General features: G+C 44.2%; 1 protein-coding gene across 1 annotated transcript in view; it reads right to left on the bottom strand.

Annotated features, from left to right (window-relative positions):
- Window positions 1-18,974, bottom strand: part of gorasp1 (golgi reassembly stacking protein 1) — a 33,836-nt gene that overhangs the window by 12,186 nt on the left and 2,676 nt on the right. Inside the window, exons 2-6 of the mRNA XM_033043712.1 lie at window positions 13,063-13,143; window positions 10,858-11,061; window positions 9,283-9,369; window positions 6,906-7,036; window positions 5,248-5,383 (exon numbers count right to left, since the gene is read on the bottom strand). Coding sequence (XP_032899603.1) covers window positions 5,248-5,383; window positions 6,906-7,036; window positions 9,283-9,369; window positions 10,858-11,061; window positions 13,063-13,143 — 639 coding nt within the window. The remainder of the gene's footprint in view (window positions 1-5,247; window positions 5,384-6,905; window positions 7,037-9,282; window positions 9,370-10,857; window positions 11,062-13,062; window positions 13,144-18,974) is intronic.

Below are 18,974 nucleotides of genomic sequence, written 5' to 3'. Positions count from 1 at the left end.
GGAGGGCTTTGTAGGTGAGGATCAGGATATTGTAGTTGATCCGGTGGGAGATGGGAAGCCAGTGAAGTTGTTTGAGGACTGGAGTGATGTGATGCCAGGATTTGGTGTGGGTGATGAGTCGGGCGGCTGCGTTCTGGACCAGTTGGAGTCGGTTGATGTAGGTGGAGCTGAATGCCAAGGAGAAGTGAGTTGCAGTAGTCCAGTCGGGAGGAGATGAAGGCATGGATGAGTCTTTCAGCAGCGGGAGGTGTGAGAGAGGGTCTGAGTTTGGCGATGTTGCGGAGATGAAAGAAGGAGGTTTTAATGACATGGCGGATGTGAGGCTCAAGGGAGAGGGTGGAATCAAAGATCACGCCAAGGTTGCGGGCCTGGGGAGATGGGGAGACAGTGGTGCCGTCGATGGTGAGAGTAGGGTTATTGATTTTGCTGAGTGTGGCTTTGGAGCCTATGAGGAGGAATTCTGTCTTATCGCTGTTGAGTTTGAGGAAATTATGTTGCATCCAGGTTTTTATAGCTGACAAACAGGAGTTGATATGGGAGAGGGGGGGGGGGTGTGGGGGGATTTGGTGCCGAGGTAGATCTGGGTGTCATCAGCGTAACAGTGGAAGTCCAGGTTGAAGTGGCGGAGTATCTGACCAAGGGGGAGGATGTAGATGATGAAGAGGAGGGGGACGGGTACGGAGCCTTGGGGAACGCCTTGAGTGACTGTGGCTGTAGCAGAGGTGTGGTTGTGGAGAGAGATGAAGTGGGATCTGTTGGAAAGGTAGGAACGGAGCCAGCTGAGTGCAGAGCCTTCAATGCCGAGGTCTTTGAGTCTGGTGAGCAGGATGTTATGGTTCACTGTATCGAAGGCTGCGCTCAGGTCGAGGAGGATGAGGATGTTGAGGGAACCAGTGTCAGCAGAGGTGAGGAGGTCGTTGAGGACTTTGAGGAGAGCAGTTTCTGTGCTATGGAGGGGGCGAAAGCCAGATTGGAGGGGTTCAAGTAGGTTATACGCAAGGAGGTGGGAATGAAGTTGCGACGCAACGATACGCTCCAGGGTTTTTGAAAGAAAGGGGAGGTTTGAGATTGGGCGGTAGTTAATGAGAGAGGAGGGATCAAGACCAGGTTTCTTTAAGATTGGTGTAACAGCAGCAGTTTTGAAAGCTATGACACACTCATGACACACTAGGGGCAATTTACAGAAGCCAATTACGTTACAAACCCACGTCTTTGGAAACCACGCGGTCACAGGGAGAACGTGCAAACTCCACATAGACAGCACCCTAGGTCAGGATCGAACTCGGGTGTCTGGCGCTGTGAGACAGCAGCTCTATCTGCTGTGCCACTGAGCCACCTATGTAAACAGACTGATGTTAAGAGCGTCAAGATCACTATTAAGGTTGCACTGCATACTTTGGCTTGCACTGATTTACCTGGAATAGCTGATAATTGTATATTTATTTAGGTTATTTACAAAAAAAAACACCCCCTTCTTTGTCCCCCCCTCCTCATCATCTTCCTTGTCCCTCACCTGGGCTCGCACCCTTTTCTCCCCTCCCTCTCCATCTATATTCCTTCCTCTGGCTTCATAATTCGCAACTCTTCTATCCTTACCTCACACCTTTAATCTTTTCATCTCTGGCTTTTGTCCAACTATCTGCCTGTCCTAAACCCCTCTCTCCTGTATCCATCTTTCATTCACCAGGCTTTGTTCTGCTCTTTCTCACTTCCAGTTTTCTTCCCCCCCCCCACCACCACAAGCAGCCTGAAGAAGGTTCCCCGGCAACTTTCCATATTCTTCAGAGATGGTGCCTGACCTATTGAGTGACCCCCAAATGTTGTGCCTTTTTTTTGTGAACCAGCATCTGCAGCTGAACAACTTCTAATCTTGTGTGGGGACTCGCTAAGAACTTGTATATTCACTTGTGTTGTTGCATTTAATGTGCCTGTAAAGCTGCAGCAAGTAAGAGTTTCATTATCCTGGTCCCAGTACACAAGGCAATTAAATACTCTTGAATTAATATACATCTGGTAAGTTTGCAGATCGATGTTATGCGTATCTGATGAGTAGATAATTATTTGGCAAAGTTATACAGCACGTGTCCAATGTTTAAGAGTTTAAAATCGGCCATTCGTTAATGTTGGTCCGAGTCAGCACACATTTTCATCATGATGGTCCATGAATAAAGTCACCCGCAAACTTGCAGCTCCCTCAACTGTTTTCAACCTGGTACTGCATGATGGAAAGACACAAAATGCCGGAGTAACTCAGCAGATCAGGCAGCATCCCTGGAGAACGTGGAGAGGAGACGATTCACATCGGGGCCCCTCTTCAGACTGAAGAAGGGTCCTGACCCAAAACATTACCTATCCATGTTCTCCAGGAATGCTGTCAGACCCACTGATATACTCCAGCATTCTGTGTCTTTCCTTGGTAAACCAGCATCTGCAGTTTTTTTTAAAGCATTTTAGAGATACAGAGTGGGCTGAGTTAGCCCCAACCAGCGATCATCCCGTACACTAGCACTATCCTACACACCATGGACAATTCACAATAACCAATTAACCTACAAACCTGTACGTATTTGGATGGTAGGAGGAAACCGGAGCACCCGGAGAAAACCCACGCGGTCACAGGGAGAACATAAAACTCCGTACAGACATCACCCGAGGCCAGGATCGAACCTGGGTCTCTGGCGCTGTATGGCAGCAATTCTGCCACTGCACCATTGTGGTTCCCTAACAAGTTCCTGTGTCTATATTCTGGTATTACATGAAATTTGGTGATTATCATACTGAATTACAAGTTTCTTGAAACCTCAAGTACCATGTTTATATTCACAGGGAACATTCAATAGTGGCATAGAGCATTGACAACCACAGTCTAACCCTGAGCCATAAAAAGAGGATAACACTTGAGCACTTTGAATAGGGAGGATTTGAAGAGTGTGTGGGGGTGGGAGAACAGTGAATAGTGAAAGGCCTAGATAGAGTGGATGCGGAGAGGATGTTTACTCTAGTGAGAGTGTCTAGGACCAGAGGCCATAGCCTCAGAATAAAAGGACGTACCTTTAGAAAGGAGATGAGTAGCAATTTATTTCGTCAAAGGGTGGTGAATCTGTGGAATTCATTGCCACAGGCGGCTGTGGAAGCCATCAATAGATATTGTTAAGGCAAAGATTGACAGATTCTTGATTAGTAAGGGTGTCAGGGGTTATTGGGAGAAGGCAGAAGAATGGGGTTAAGAGGGAAAGATAGATCGGGCAGGATTAAATGGTGGAGTAGACTTGATGGGCTGAATGGCCTAATTCTGCTCCTATAGCTTATGAACTTATGAAAGGAAATTTTCAGAGTTTATAGCTTTGGAAGATAAAGGCCTAACAGACAATGTCAAGATACTTAAACTGAGGTTTACATAACAAGAGGAGAATTGGAGGTGCACCAGGGGGCTGTCGTTGACAGGAAATTGATGAAATGCATCAACGATTTGTTGTTGAAAAAGATGGAAGTTCTTGATTGAAAACATCAACCACATTAGGACCACTGAATGCAGGAAGCAGGAGGCCTCGAAGAATGCAGAGTTTGATTCTTAATTTTATATCAGCAGGAATAAACTGAGCCAATCGAAAGATGCAAAGAAAGAAAATGTTGATAGTACCAAATATTCAAGAAATGAAAATGATGATATGGCACGTGAGAAGGTGCAGAGGAGATTTGCCAGGATGTTGCCTGGAACAGAACGCTTCAGCTGTGAGAAGAGACTGGAAGGTTGAAGTCTGATGGAAGGCCTGGCTAGGGTATATAAAAAAAACAATGAGGTGCATAGAGAGGAGAGATGGTGAGAAACCTTTCCAGCTGCAAAGGTTTTAATTAGCAAAGGGCATAGGTTTCGGGTAAGGGAATAAGAGGTGTAGAGGGATTTGAGGAATAATCTTGTCATCTAGTAAGTGAAATCCGGAGTGCCTGAGGGGAGGGTCAGAGCAGGGACTTTCACAACATTTAAAAGGCAATTTAGATTTAGAAGCATTTTAAAGACACGGACGGGTACATGCAGAGCTGCCACGTTTTGTCAGAGCATTTCAGTATTCTAGTACCTGAAAATCAGTATTTTACTGTGGAAATCAGTATTTTTACGTGGAGCCATTTTGCTGAAAAAAATGTTGTTTTTTATGTGCAGTCATACCCATGTAAGAGTACAAGAATGCATAACTTTGCTACCAATTGACATGTCTTCTACGCACTTTACTTGACAGTGCATTCATTGCCATCTCTTTGTATACTGCTGTTTGAACGGCTGCTTTCTGCTTTTAGCACCAGATGATGATGTAGAAGCCATTTTGGAAGCCTCCCCCTCCCTCGCTTCCCCCTCCCTCGCTCCCTCCTTCCTCTCTCTCCCTCCCTCCCTCTCTCCCTCCCTCCCTCCTTCCCCCTTTCCCTCTCTCCTTCCTTTTTTTCCCCTCCCTCTCTTATTCCCTCCCTCCCTCTCTCAACCCCTCCCTCTCTCCCCCTTGAGCCCACCCACCGTTCTGTAAAATCAAGGCCAATCCCAATGTAACTGCAATTCCACTGGTAACCTTTCACCACTAGGCTTATCCAGAATTCTACCACTGCCTGAAAATTAATCAAAGACTCAACTTCTACTGAGAAAGAGAATTCCAAAGACTCATTGTTATACGAGAATTTTCCTGAACAGTCTGTGACCCATAGCGCTGTGGCTATGTGTAAACCCCATAATCCACAGCGCTGTTTAAATTCCCACGCGTCAAACTGACAGCTCTCTGTTTAAACCTGGAACCGGACAGGCAGCGACTCTGGAGAAAAGGAATGGGTGACGTTTCTTCAGAATGAACTGATCTCCGTTTTTAAAATCTATATTTAACAACACAAAATCGTACATCTGTATTCTAATCGCATTTCTGTAAAAACGCAGCTCTGAACATGGATAGGGAAGATTTCAACGGAATGGGACTAGCGTAGATGGGGCATCTTGGTCGGCATGAACAAGTTGAGCCGAAAGGCCTGCTTTCATACTGTATGGTTCTATGACTCCATGAGATGAGCATCCGAAACACCACAGCAAAGAAGGCTGTGGGTACAACTGCTGGAAAATGGGATTAGTATAGATAAAATACTCGATGGCCAGCACAGACAAGATGTGCTGAAGACCTTGTTTCTCAACTGTATGTCTTTATGGGTAGGTCTGGAATAGTGCACAGAACTTCTGTAACCTGGGATCAGTATTGTGCACAAATGGTCATTACCCACCTCCTTGTATCCGTTTTCTGGACTCTCAGGCACAGCACTTGCCACAGGAGGTGCTGGAATCTCTATCTTCTTCTCCGGCACAGCAGGTAGGGTGGGGATTCTGTGCAAGTAACCGTATCCAATGCCACAACCCAAGCTGAAATTGAATAAAGTGTGAGGTGAAATTGGTGGAAATTTTAAATTAGCACGCTGTGTATATGGTATTAAAGAGGTTGCATACAACAATACTGCAGTTCCAGTACGAATGGCAACAATTGGATAAATCCCTCTGTCAAGTTGGATTACTGCTCTGCTGGATGTGATCGGATTGACTTTTAGCAGAGGGCTAAACACATTAGAAAAATGTTCAATAGCCCTTAAGATGTCAAGATAATCAAATAATCTGCTGGAGGAATATGGGTTGAACAGCATCTGTGAAGGAATTGTCAATGATTCAGATCAGGACCCTACATCATGATTAAGAGTGGAGAAGGTAGGCCTTTCCACCCACTCTTGATGCAGGGTGACAACCCAAAATGATGCTGCCCCACTCACACATTATTTGTTGCTCTAGGTTCCAGTTTCTGCAGTCTCTTGTGTCTCCAAGATAGCAAGGTCTCCAGTGTGAACAGTAGGAAGGAACTGCAGATGCTGGTTTATGCTGTAGAGACAAAATGACTCGGCGGGTCAGGCAACATCTCTAGAGAAATACGATGGGTGACATTTTGGGATGAAACCTTTCTTCAGCTGATCTATTCTAGCCTTTTCCTACCTCCAGTCTACTTTCTACTTTCAGACAGAAGAAGTGTTCTGACCCGAAACGTCACCCGTCCTTTTTCTCCAGTGATGCTGCCTGAGCTGAGTCACTCCAGCACTTTGTGTCTATCTTCAGTATCAACATTGAATTTTCCAATTTAGGTGACACCCCATAACATTCTTTTTCTCCAACCCTCCCAACCTCGGTGAGCACCCATTCTTCCGCTATCCCACTCCCCAATCATCTACATCCTTCCCTCTTGCTTTACATTTCACAGCTCCTTCAAACCTCTTCTCATCCAGCACCCGTTTGTCTCCTTGCTTCCTTAAGTCCCCTTTTGTCTTATTTTCATCTCTAGCCTTTATCCAGCCATCCGCTAATCAAATATACCCCTCACCTGTATCTACCATCACTTGCAGGCATTGTCCCACTGCCACCACTTTTCCAGCTTTCACCCCCCTAATGCAATCCGTCGGAAGAAGGGTCCTGACCCATGTCCTCCAGAGATGCTGCCCGATTTGCTGAGTTACTCCAGCATTTTGTGTTCTACGCAAGATTCCAGCATTGGGTGGCAGTCGTGCCTCACAGTGCCGGGGATCTGGGTTAGATCCTGACTACTTGTGCTGTCTGTGCAGAATATGTACGTTCTCCCCATGACCACATGGGTTTGCTCCGGGTGCTCCGTTTCCTCCCACATTCCAAAGTCATACAGGTTTGTGGGCAAATAGGCTTCTCTAAATTGGCCATAGTGCATAGTATGCGATAACATTCAACTAGTATGCACAGGTGATCGATGGTTGGCATGGACTCAGTGGGCTGAAGGGGCTGTTTCCAGGCTGTATCTTTAAACTAAACTAATCTGCAGTTCCTTGCGCCTCTACATCAATAACACAGATTGTAAATTATAACAGCCATCACATACCTTCCTTCTCCTCCCCAGGCACCATTGGGCGTAACCATTACATCTCTGGTCGTATCCGTCTCACTGTTATAAACCAGTAGTTTCAAGGGCTTTCCTTCGAATGCCTCAATCAAGCTGTAAAAATCTTCAGACTGGGTGTGCAAAAGACAAGAAAGATTGGCTGATTTAGGTGTGATTGAATCAAATTCCCTCTCGATCTGACATCAGCTACACAAATATTAATTTATAAAAGGCAAATAACTATTTGGTTTAGTTACAGAGCTGTACAGCACAGGAAGAAGACCTTCGGCCCAACTCTTCCATGCTAACCAAGTTGTCTAACCAAGATAGCCCTAGTTGCCTGCACCAGGCCCATATCCCTCCAGACATTTCCTATCCATGTGCTTGAACAATTACCTTTTACATGTTGCCATCATACCTGCCTCTACCACTTTCTCTGGCAGAATGGGTCTCGACCTGAAACGTCTGCTATCCATGTTCTCCAGAGATGCTACCTGACCTGCTGAGTTACTCCAGCATTTTGTTTATCTTCTGTACTCAATATCCTGTGCGATGAAGCCAACCAAGTGTGTCAAAAGTATTTTTCACCACCCTACTTCTGTCTCCACTTTCACAGAACTGTGTACCTGTACCTCTGTTCTCCCACACCCCAGGACCCTACCATTTACCATGTAAGTTCTGCACCGGTTTGTTCTATCTCAATGCAATACCTAACATTTATCTAAATTAAACTCCATCAGCCATTCCATTGCCCCATTGGCCTAGTTGATCAATATCCCATTGTAATCTGAGATAAGCATCTTCACATAGTCCACTATACCACCAACTTTAGTGACATCCGCAAAATTTTGAACCATGCCACCTACATTCACATCCAAATTGGTAATATAAATAATCAGTGGATCCACCACAGATCCCTGTGGCACACCACTTGTTGCAGGCCTCCAGTTGAAAAAACAACCCTCTACGACCACCCTCTCTCCTACCTTCAAGCCAATTTTGTGGCTGCAGTTATACAGGCATAACATTTGTTGTTGGAGTTACTACCAACATTAGAGATGTTGCTTCTTCCTTCCCTCCACTCCATGCAAAAGCTAAACGAGGTAACCACATGCTGAAAGAGCTGAAATGTGAATTCTTACTCTATATGTTAAAGTGTCTGCTAAGCACATTACATCCTACAGAAAATAGCCGTGGAAATGCCAGAGATCAACCATAACTATGTAAAATAATCCCTTGACTCAACAACTGCCTGGAATTTCATTTTATGGCATCAACAAATGCATGCCTGCCATAATTAGTTGGCGTTTAGAGTTACAGAGCCATACAACACTGAAACAGGCCTTTTGGCCCAACTCCTCCATGGTGATCAAGGTGCGCCATCTAAGCCAGTCGCATTTGTTCACATTTGGCCCATATCCCTCTTAACATTTCCTATCCATGGACCTGTCTAAGTATACTTTAAATGTTGTTATTGTACCCATCTCAACTATGGCAGCTCATGCCACATACCCTCCACCCTCTGTGTGGAAAAAAGTTGCTCCTCATGTTTGTTGAGAATATTGCTCCAGATTAGTAGATAAAGTAATACCATATAATCAAGTTAAATGTGCATTCATCAATGTTAGCAAGTCAATTTCAAAGCAGATGTGACATGACTAAAACCAAGTTTAACATTACCACCGAGTAATCACCCCACCAATCCCACTCCATTACCACAAATTGCCATTATCTGCTGTGGATTAAGGGTATTATTACCATTCTTCTGCCAACTTTTAAGTAATGTTGTGCCTCAAACCAAGGGTTACTAGATTCTGGAACATACCATTCCAAGTACACCACCACAGTATTTAGGGCGCATCAGTAGACTTCAACGTAAGCAGCGATGTGATCAGTCTGCAGTATGCATCTTAATCCAGTGGTCAGCTGGAGACAGCAGCCTCATGTCAAATGCAGATACAGCTAAATTATAGTTTTCTTAAGAATTCAGTGGAAAGCCTCTAAATCTATTCCTCCCACCCCCACTCCATCACTTATTTTAGGCAGTAGTTAATTAAAATGAGGTCCATCCCCTCTCCAAGCCTGACGAAAATTATCCTCTGAAAGCAACTGAAAAGGATCCAGGCGCTCTCTCCCACTATCTTGACCAATGTCACTGATATGGACAGACAAAGTATGCACCAACATTGTTCATGGTGTCTGACTGTGGGTAAAATGGCGGTTTCATTTCCCAATAGTTCAATAGATTAAGCTCTGCACTTAATTGTACCCCAGCATGTCTTAAGAATGTTATATACAAGTAACACTACGGCATTGCAAGGGTAGCCCTGCCTGTTTGGAACCCGAGCCATCACCACCAGTGCCTAACGCTCATCACCTCTTGCATCACTTGATCTGCTCCAACGATGTAGTCAGTGTGAGGCTGAAGACCTGCCAGGGCGGCTGGAGAGTTTGGTTCAATATCCTACAGGATGGGAAAAGAACACACAGTCAATGTGCAGAGTGTTATTTGCCTGGTGTTCGATGAAAAGCAATGCATCATTTAGCTGAGGCTGAAAAACAACTCATTCAGGTCAGGAACAACATTTTTTAATCACATTTTTCCAGAGCAAAGATAGAAACAGGATCAGTAAAATAAAAACGAACTCAGCCTTCTACCGCAACAGCATAATTGTGCTTTAATTAGGCAACTATTTCTTTGGAAAATCCCATTTCTGCAAAGCATTCCTGAATATACAGCAGAAGATCCCTCTCCTAATATTGTTGGCACCAATTCTGCGCCAGTTCCAGATTGTCATGTACCATCACCATTGCTGGAAGATGCCAAGTGTTAGCTGCGTCTCTGTTTCATTGTTTGACAATTAGGGCACAGCAACAGGTAGATAGGCTACAGGAAATTCCAATCAGAGATGCTGAGAAGGCCTGGCCAGCAATGGAGAAAGCTGGAAGAATGCAGAATACCCATCAAAGCTGAGTGGGTTAGCTGGAGAGAGGGAAATCTGATAGAACCAATAATAGCTTGAAGTGATGCAAGTGAGTACACCTAGAATTGATAGGCAAGTGGGATAGTGAAAATTGATAATTGAAAGAAACAACATGGAAACAAGCCCGGCACAGTGAGTTCGCGCATCAATCACCCATTCCCACTAGTTCTATGTTATCCCACTTTTGCATCCACTCCCGACACACGAGGGGCAATTTACAGAGAGCCAATTAACCTACAAAGCTGCACATTTTTGGGATATGGGTAGAAACTGGAGCATCTGGAGGAAACTCCTTGCGGTCACAGGGAGAAAGTACAAATTTCAGACAAGCAGCACCTGAGATCAGGATCAAACCCGGGTCTCTGGCGCTCCACCAGCTGTGCTACCCTTTAGGATGGTAGAATTTTGATTGAGCTCAATATTTAGGAGGACGATTAGCAGCCCTTCCAGTATAACACTGGAAGAGAGCACTGGCATACTCATTACTCCTAGAATCATTGTTCGTTATGATTTCTGCTCAAAATATTAAGTTAGACACAGAATGCTAGACTAACAGTGGGTCAGGCAGCATCTCTGGAGATAGGGAATAGACGACGTTTCGGGTCAAGACCCTTCTTCAGACTGCGAGTCAGAGGAGAGGGAAACTAAAGGTATGAAAGGTTACAGAACAAATCAGAGCCGGTACCGATGACCAAGGAAAGGTGGAGCCCACAATAGTTGGCTGTGGAAGAGGTGTTAATAAAGGGTTATGAACAGTGAAACTAGCAGGACAACTCGAGTGGGGGAGGGATGGAGAGAGAGAGAGAGGGAATGCAAGGGTTATTTGAAATGAGAGAAATCAAAATACATATTGCTGGGTTGTAAGCTGCCCAAGCAAAAACGACCTTCCTACTCAAAATATATATGTTTTTGAACTCTGGGCAGTAGTTTTGATAACCAGGGAAGGGTACATTTGCGCATGTACTCACCAGCACATGCCAGATGTGTTCATGCGCTCCGTCAAAGCTGCAGAAGCGGACACTGGCGCCCAGCAGACCCTGGCCACCCCACATATTACTCGGGACAACCTCCACCTCCCGGACCTTGGCAGCCTTCATGCTGTACACCTCCAGCTTCACTGGCTTCTCTGCATTGGCTTTCAGCAGGTCCTTAAAAGTGTCGTTATTCTTGTTCTGGAAAGCAAAAATAAAAAAATAATTTTAGCCAGAAAAGGACACAAGAGTGCTGGAGTAACTCGGCAGGTTAAGCAGCATTTTTGGAAAACATGGAGAGGTGACATTTCGGGTCATTATTACAATCAAGCCATACACAAGTGCAAAGAGAAAAAAACAATTCTGTCCAGATGGGTTTAGACTTGGAATAGAGATTTAAGATTGGAACAATTGCATTGATCCTTTCTTGTGACCAGCATGCAAAGTTAATTGTGTGTGGTCATTAGGCCGAAGGGCCTGTTTCTGCACTGCATGCAGCACACAGATCTTGTTTGATTAACCTAAAGGTGTTTTTTGGTGTCAATTGATGAAGGGCATGCATTTGGTATGTTCCATATGGATTTTAGCAGTGTTTGTTTAAATACCACATGAAAAGCTGATTAATAAAACAGTCCCGTGTCAGTGAGGAAGAAAAATTGTGTTAAGGACCGTTCTTCCTGTCCATGTTCTCCAGAGATGTCGCCTGATCCAATGAGTTATTCCAGCACATTGTGTCCTTTTGTGTATACCAGCATCTGCAGGTCCTTGTCCGTCCTTCTCCCGCGGCCGACCACGAGGGTACTGTCGGCCAGACCCCGGTTCCCTCTCCTCTCGTACCGGCCACGCTCCTTGTTCGATGAACGGGGGGAGGCGTCGGCTCGGCGACTACCTCTCACAGGCCTTCCGTTCGGCCACACGGGATAGCTCCCCTGAGGCTACGATCCGCTGGACCTTCAGTGTGACCACAGGGACCCACCCGGCAAGCTCACCCTGAAGCCTTGGACCTTGAGTTCGGCCGTGGGACTGGCTTGACGGGATCCTCCCCTCTCCCCCCCCCCCCCGAAGCCACGTGTACCCGCCGTCCGGCTTAAGGGCCACGGTCTCCCGGGAGATGATATTGAGATCCGCAAGGCTATACAATGGGCACAGAGAAGGTCTTCACAAGCAGCAGGATAAGTACACTGCTTCATAACTACCCATTCAATCGACCCAACAGCTGCAGCCTATCTATCTGTTGTACAATCTGCAATTCCTACACTGACCTCATTATCCTTCTCAGAACCAGTGGAAGGAAGTCACCCTTGATCCCATGGGACGGTGCAACTGTGAATGTAACTGCCCTCATCAATCTTTTTGCACCTCTTCGGAAAAACGAACATTTCTGAAACACGATATCTCACGCAAAAAGCCCAAAATCCTACCCCTCAGAATGCCCTCTATAATATTCTCACCACTGATGCAAAGCTCACTGGTCCTGCACTTTCTAGGTTTATCCCGATGCCCTGCTTAAATAAAGGCACAACATTAACTATCCTCCAGTCTTCTCGGACCTCGCCAATTAGAGAGTGGTCCTGACTTACCATCTATCTCGTTGGAGACCCTCAAATTATCTTTAATCAGACTTTACCTTGCATTAAATGCTATTCCCTTTATCCCGTATCTGTACACGGTAGATGGCTTAATTGTAATCATTTATAGTCTTTCCTCTGACTGGACAGCACGCAACAAAAAAGCTTTTCTCTGTACCTTGGTATATGTGATAATAAACTAAACAGGGAAGCAAGATTCTCTGCCAAAGCCTCATCAATATCCTCGTTTGACTTCTACAGCAAACAAAATCGATTAGGTGCTGGGGATTCATTCATTTTCATGTATTTCACCAAGAGATCAGTTTGAAAGCAGATTCACTTGCTGAGCTTGTGAAATTTTATTAAAACAGTGGAAAAATCCAGAACTACAACCACAGATTTTCTTTCCAAATATGAGTTGGAACTAGAGGCAACATTTTGATGCGATTAATACCCGGCAGTTACTGATAGTTATAGCAGAGACAATATAAAGCAATGAATTAAACATATAAAGTATGAATCTCAGAGAAATGAAGAAAAAATGCATTGTGTATGTTAAAAAAAAAAAAATTGGTAGACGGTAGATCTAAAAGTTTAAATGTATTTGTAAGTTCCTTTTATAGAAATGACTTACCAGCCTAGTATTTCCAATGGTAAGGATGAAATCAAAATAAGGTTCCAAGCCTGCTTTTTGGGCTGGAGAATTATCTTGGATCTACAACAAAAAAAAAGAAAACATAACATGGAGCAAATTGTGGCAGAATCATAAATGGATACAGCAGTGAAATGGGCCCATTAGCCCATCATATACATGCCAACCAACGCCCACCTACTTACATTGACCTAAATTAATTCCATTTGTATGGTAAGAACTGTCACAAATATCTGGCTACTTCTAAAATTCTGGGACCAAAACACAAAATACTGGCTTAACTCAGCGGGTCAAGCAGCAACTGTGGAGGGAACAGACATACGACACTTCGGGCCGGGTCCCTTCTCCAGACTCCAGCAGCTTGTACATTCAATCCAGGAATTTATTTAATTCACTCATGCCCATGGAACTCACTAGCTTGAAAATCTGGGGTTCCATGGTCATCATTATTGGTCCTAATCGATCCATTATTGATCTCTAATTAATTGAATTTAAATTGCCCAGCTGCCTGTCTTGAATTTAGAGCCACAGAGGCACACTGCATGGAAACAGGCCCTTTGGCCCAACTTGCCATACTGTGCAACATGCCTGTGTTTGACCCATATCCCTAAACCTTTCCTATCCATGTAGCTGTGCAAATGCCTGTTAAATGTTGTTTATAGTATCTGCCTGAACTGCCTCTTAACTCTATTAAATCTTTCCCATCACCTGACACCTATGCCCTCTGGGTTTTGATTTGCCTACTCTGCGTAAAAGAGTCTGTATATCTACCCAATCTATTCACATTATACACCTCTTTAAGAGCACCCCTCATCCACCTGCGCTCCAAGGAATAAAGTCCTAGCTTGCCCAACCTCTCCCTATAGCTCAGACCCTCAAGTCCTGGCAATATCCTTGTAAATCTTCTCTGCACTCCATTCAGCTTAACATCTTTTCTATAGCAGGGTGACCAATACTGAACACAACATTCCAAATGTGGCTTCATCAGCATCTTATACAACTGTATCATCACATCCCAACTTCTATACTCAATACCCTGACTGATGAAGGCTAATGTGCTGAAAGCCTTCTTGACCAACCTATCTACCTGTGACGCCACTTTCAGGGACTGTGTACCTGCACTGCTAGATCTCTCTGCTCTACAACACTCCCCAGAGGCCTGCCCAGAGCCTTGTAATTTGTATTTCCAAGTCATTGGATCAGGTCTTGAACCCTTATGCTACGGTAATCTTTGCCATTCATACAGAGCTGAGCGTGCTCAGTTATTGGATATAATCAAGACATTTGGGGAATCATGGAATATGGGGATCAGGCAAGAAAAGTGGACAAAGGCAAGGATCAAGCATGATTTTATTAAATGGTGGAGCTAACTCAACATGCCACATGTCCTTTTCCTGCTATTTCTTATCGCTTGCATCAGTATTGTTTTATCATTGTCATGTGTACTGAGATTCAGTGAAAACTTTTGTTTTGCTCGTCATGCAGGCAGATCATACCAATACATGAGTACAAGAGAAAATAAAAAGAGTACAGAATATAGTGTTACAATAATATTACAGGGGCCAAATAGCCCGTTTCCATGCTGCATAGCTGCAGAGAAGAGGGCGGCAGAGTTACTGCCTTACAGCGCCAGAGACCCGGGTTCGATCCTGACCTCCGGTGCTGTCTGTGTGGAGTTTGTACATTCACCCTGTGACCGCGTGGATTTTCGCCATGTGCTCCGGTTTCCTCCCACACTCCACAGACGTACAGGTTCATAGGTTAATCGGCTTCAGTAAAATTGTAAATGGTCACTAGTGTGTAGAACAGCGTTAGTGTATGGGATGATCGCTTGCCAGCGCAGACCCGGTGAGTTGAAGGGCCTGTTTCCGCATTGTATCTCTAAAGTCTAAAGAAAGTGCAGGAAAAAAGTGCTAGGGCATCAACGAGGTAGATTGGAAGATTGGAAATACAAACATAGCAATGTAAGCGGTTCGGTTACGAATCTGATAAGAGCGGGGAAGAAGCTGTTCATGAATCTGGCAGTTTGTGCTTTTAAGCTTTCGTATCGTCTGCCTGACAGGAGACGGGAGAAGAAAGAATGACCAGGAGCAGTCCTTGCTTATGTTGCCAAGGCAGAAGATGGGAGTTGATGGGGGAGAGGCTGGATTGCGAGATGGACTGGGCTGCGCTGCGTCTGCAACCCTCTGCAAATTTGTGTTTGTGTAAGTTAAAATTGTGGGCTACTTTATTTTTCATACAGATTGGACTCATCAAATTGGGGAAAAAAGGCTTGAGATGAATTATCTCGGGAGGTAGAAGGGACGGCACTTCACAATCAGATATTCCAGGTCCGGGCACTAGTTCTATCCCACACATTAGCGACGCAAGTCAAGAGTGTTTTATTCTCTCACATCCCAGTTAGAAAAATGAAATCCTTACTTGCAGCCGCACAACAGAATATGTAAACATAGTACTCTGTAAGCAATGTTATAAACGAGAAAAACAGTGTATATTTAAATGAATATGTAACTCTAACTATCTATCTATCTATCTATCTATCAATCAATCATCTATCTATCTATCTGTGTGTGTGTATGTGTATAATATAGACACACACAGATACAATTTCTCTCCTGGAATTAATAAAGTTCTACCATATAGTGTCGTGTGTGTAGGAAGGCACTGCAGATGCTGGTGTAAACTGAAAATAGACACAAAAAGCTGGAGTAACTCAGCAGGTCAGACAGAATCTCGGGAAAAAAGGAAAATATTATGTTTTGGGTTGGGTCTGAAAAAGGTTCCCGCACACCTTTGGAATGTGGAAGGAAACACGAGCACCGGGAGAAAACCCATGCGATCAAAGGGAAAAGGAACAAACTCCATACAGACAGCACCCATATTCAGGATCAATTCCTGGGCTCTGGCATTTTTAGGCCGCAACTTTATGGCCAATGTACTGCCCCATAGTCTTGAACTGAATTAAAACATACGGTAGCTGTAATGGGGGACATAGCTTCACTTAGATTTAAGACTGAAGAGGGATAGTTTTTCTTTAGTAACCAAAGTTATCAACGTATAATTTTTTGTGTGTTGGAAAACAAAATATAGTGTCACAGCTGGTGGACTTGCTGCCTCACACACCAGAGATCTGTGTTCGATCCTGTCCTCGGGCACAGTCTGTGCTGAATTTGCACGTTCTCCCTGCAAGCGTGTGGGTTTCCTCCCACATCCCAAAGACGCATTGGCTTTGTAGGTTAACTTGTCTCTGTAAAATTGCCCCTAATGTGTCGGGAGTGGGAAAGTGGGATAACAGAACTTGTGTGAATGGGTAGACAAAAATGCTGGAGAAACTCAGCGGGTGAGGCAGCATCGATGGAGCGAAGGAATAGGCGACGTTTTGGGTTGAGACCTTTCTTCAGACTAATGTCGGGGGGGCGGGGCGGGAAAAAGGAAGAGGCGGAGACAGTAGGCTGTGGGAGTGCTGGGAATGGGAGGGGAAGGAGGGAGAAAGCAAGGACTACCTGAAATTGGAGAAGCCAATGTTCATACCACTGGGGTGTAAACTACTCAAGCGAAATATGAGGTTCCTCCAATTTGCAGTGGGCCTCATTCTGGCCATGGAGGAGGACCAGGACAAAAAGGTCGGATTCAGAATGGGAGGGGAAGTTGAAGTGCTGAGCCACCGGGAGATCAGGTTGGTTATTGCAAACTGAGTGGAGATGTTGTGCGAAGCGTTCGCCAAGCCTGCGCTTGGTCTCACCGAGGTTGATCATACGCTGAATAATCCAACCATATTTTTGTTTGGAAGTGGAAAGAAATAATAGAAATTGCATTCATTGCAATGTGTCAAAAGAGTTGATACTGTGTTGTAATTTTGCTGCATGTCATTGTGGTGTATATCATGTCTTGATTGGTGAATATGTTTAGTTTGAGACTTATTTGAAGCAGAAATAATATGTGAATGCTTCATTGAGCATAATTCCGACTGGTAACTACGCACTTCGTCCGAGCACATTATCACACTCGTCATGCAAGCCGTCTTAAATGACAACCTAAACTGTCATTTGGCAACCTAAAAAGCTGCCTAGCTTGCCCGGCAGACATCAGAGAAAAAAAGTTAAGTGAGAGCCCTGTACGCCCTACAGTTCATCCCATGAAGAGTGAAGCCTTCGGGCTGAATTGCACAGTCAGTTATGTCATGTGTGAGTCATGCCTCTGTGAACAGAGCACACGACAGTTTCTCAATTCTGCTTCAACATGACAGTACTTGCTGGGCCATTTCAGAGTCAGCAATGTTGCTGTGCGACTGGAATCACAGTAAAGCCACGCTCGGTACGGATACAAGCCTATGAGTCTTACATAGGCCAGACCAGGCTAGGATGGCACATTCCCTCCACCACACGACTGTTATGAACCAAGTGTCTTTCCATTGGGAAACAAAGGCTCTAAGATGATCTCTAGACTGGACTTTGTGCCTTCCCCCACAGTGGGAATCACTGTGGGGGGATGTTTTGGTGTTGAATTTCTTTGTGAATACTGTGTTGTATTTTTATTAGTGTGCTGCATGGACATCAGAATTTCCCCTGAATAAGGGGATTAATAAAGTATTTATCTATCTATCTATCTATCTATCTATCTATCTATCTTCATGGTGAACTAAGCAGATTAAAGACAGTATCGAATTGAAAGGAAAATCGATCTTAACTTTACAAAAAAACAATACTATCCTGGAAGTTTAAATGACCACTGCTAAACCAGTTTGCCTATCTCGTCTCTGGAACAACTAGGGAAAGTTAACTTCAGTAATTTCTCCTCCTGATTCAATGCTTGGAATACAATCTTATCATAACTAACATTTTGTTTCATCGCAAGGACTACCAGTACTGCTGGCAGCACTCCTGATACTGGCACCTGTTAGATAACATCATCGTCCAAGTAAGGAACCCGATATATGTCCCTATCACCCGCGCCACAGTGAGAAATTATCCATCCCAATCGGTAAGCGGGGAAACTGAGAAACAAACTCCCATCATAGAACTGTCCTTCCATAAGCTGGGGCACTGTCCAAGTCACCCTTACCCCACTGCAGACTTTGTCTATGGAACTGAGGCACTACAATGCTGAGAACTATATTCTGCATTCTGTATTTTTCCCTTTGCTCGATCTACTGTACTTGAGTTTGGCTTGATAGAATGTGTTTATTGTATTCTCTGATTTCATTGGATAGCAAGCAAAACAGAGCTTTTCACTGAACCTCGGTACACTTGACAATAATAAACCCAAACCTAAAATCAGAAGCCACAAATTTGGATTTTCCACGTGTACTTTATGCTTCACTGCTTCAGGACGACCCAGTTACAAATCCTGCTGACAGCAAGATTCCATTAAAAAAAGGTTCTCTGAAAATGTGTCTATTGACTTCCTTTTGGTTTAATCTTTGAAAACGAACTAATTAATGAGAACAGCTTCTTCCCCGCTGTTATCAGACTCTTGAACGGACCTCTCAAATGTTAAGGATATATTCCCAATCTACCTTGCAATTTTTTGTTACCTGCATCTTCTCCGTTGCAGCAAACTATCTTCTGTACACTATTTCCTTTCTCTTTTGCAATACCTGACTATTACTCTGAGCATTTATAATATCTATTGCTTGTTTTGGTTTATAATTTTTCAAACTAACTTTTGAACAGGGGTTGACTTCAGGTGTAAAAATGAACCGCTACTTTTTCTCTTTCAGACATTGCATTGCCACCATTTTCTGTTTAAGTATACAGAAAAATCCCCATGTAACCTTGGCTTCCTCCTATCAAATATATTCCTTTTGTCCTAATCATCCTTTCCTCACCTTCTCCCTAATTGACTTCTCTCAGCCTTTTCTGATTTGTTCTGTGAAGTTTTTCTTGTGCAAATTT

This window comes from Amblyraja radiata, chromosome 2 (assembly GCF_010909765.2).
Source record: "Amblyraja radiata isolate CabotCenter1 chromosome 2, sAmbRad1.1.pri, whole genome shotgun sequence".
Lineage (NCBI taxonomy): Eukaryota > Metazoa > Chordata > Chondrichthyes > Rajiformes > Rajidae > Amblyraja > Amblyraja radiata.
The sequence above is the reverse complement of the archived record's forward strand: the minus strand, read 5'-3'. Positions and strand labels throughout refer to the sequence as shown.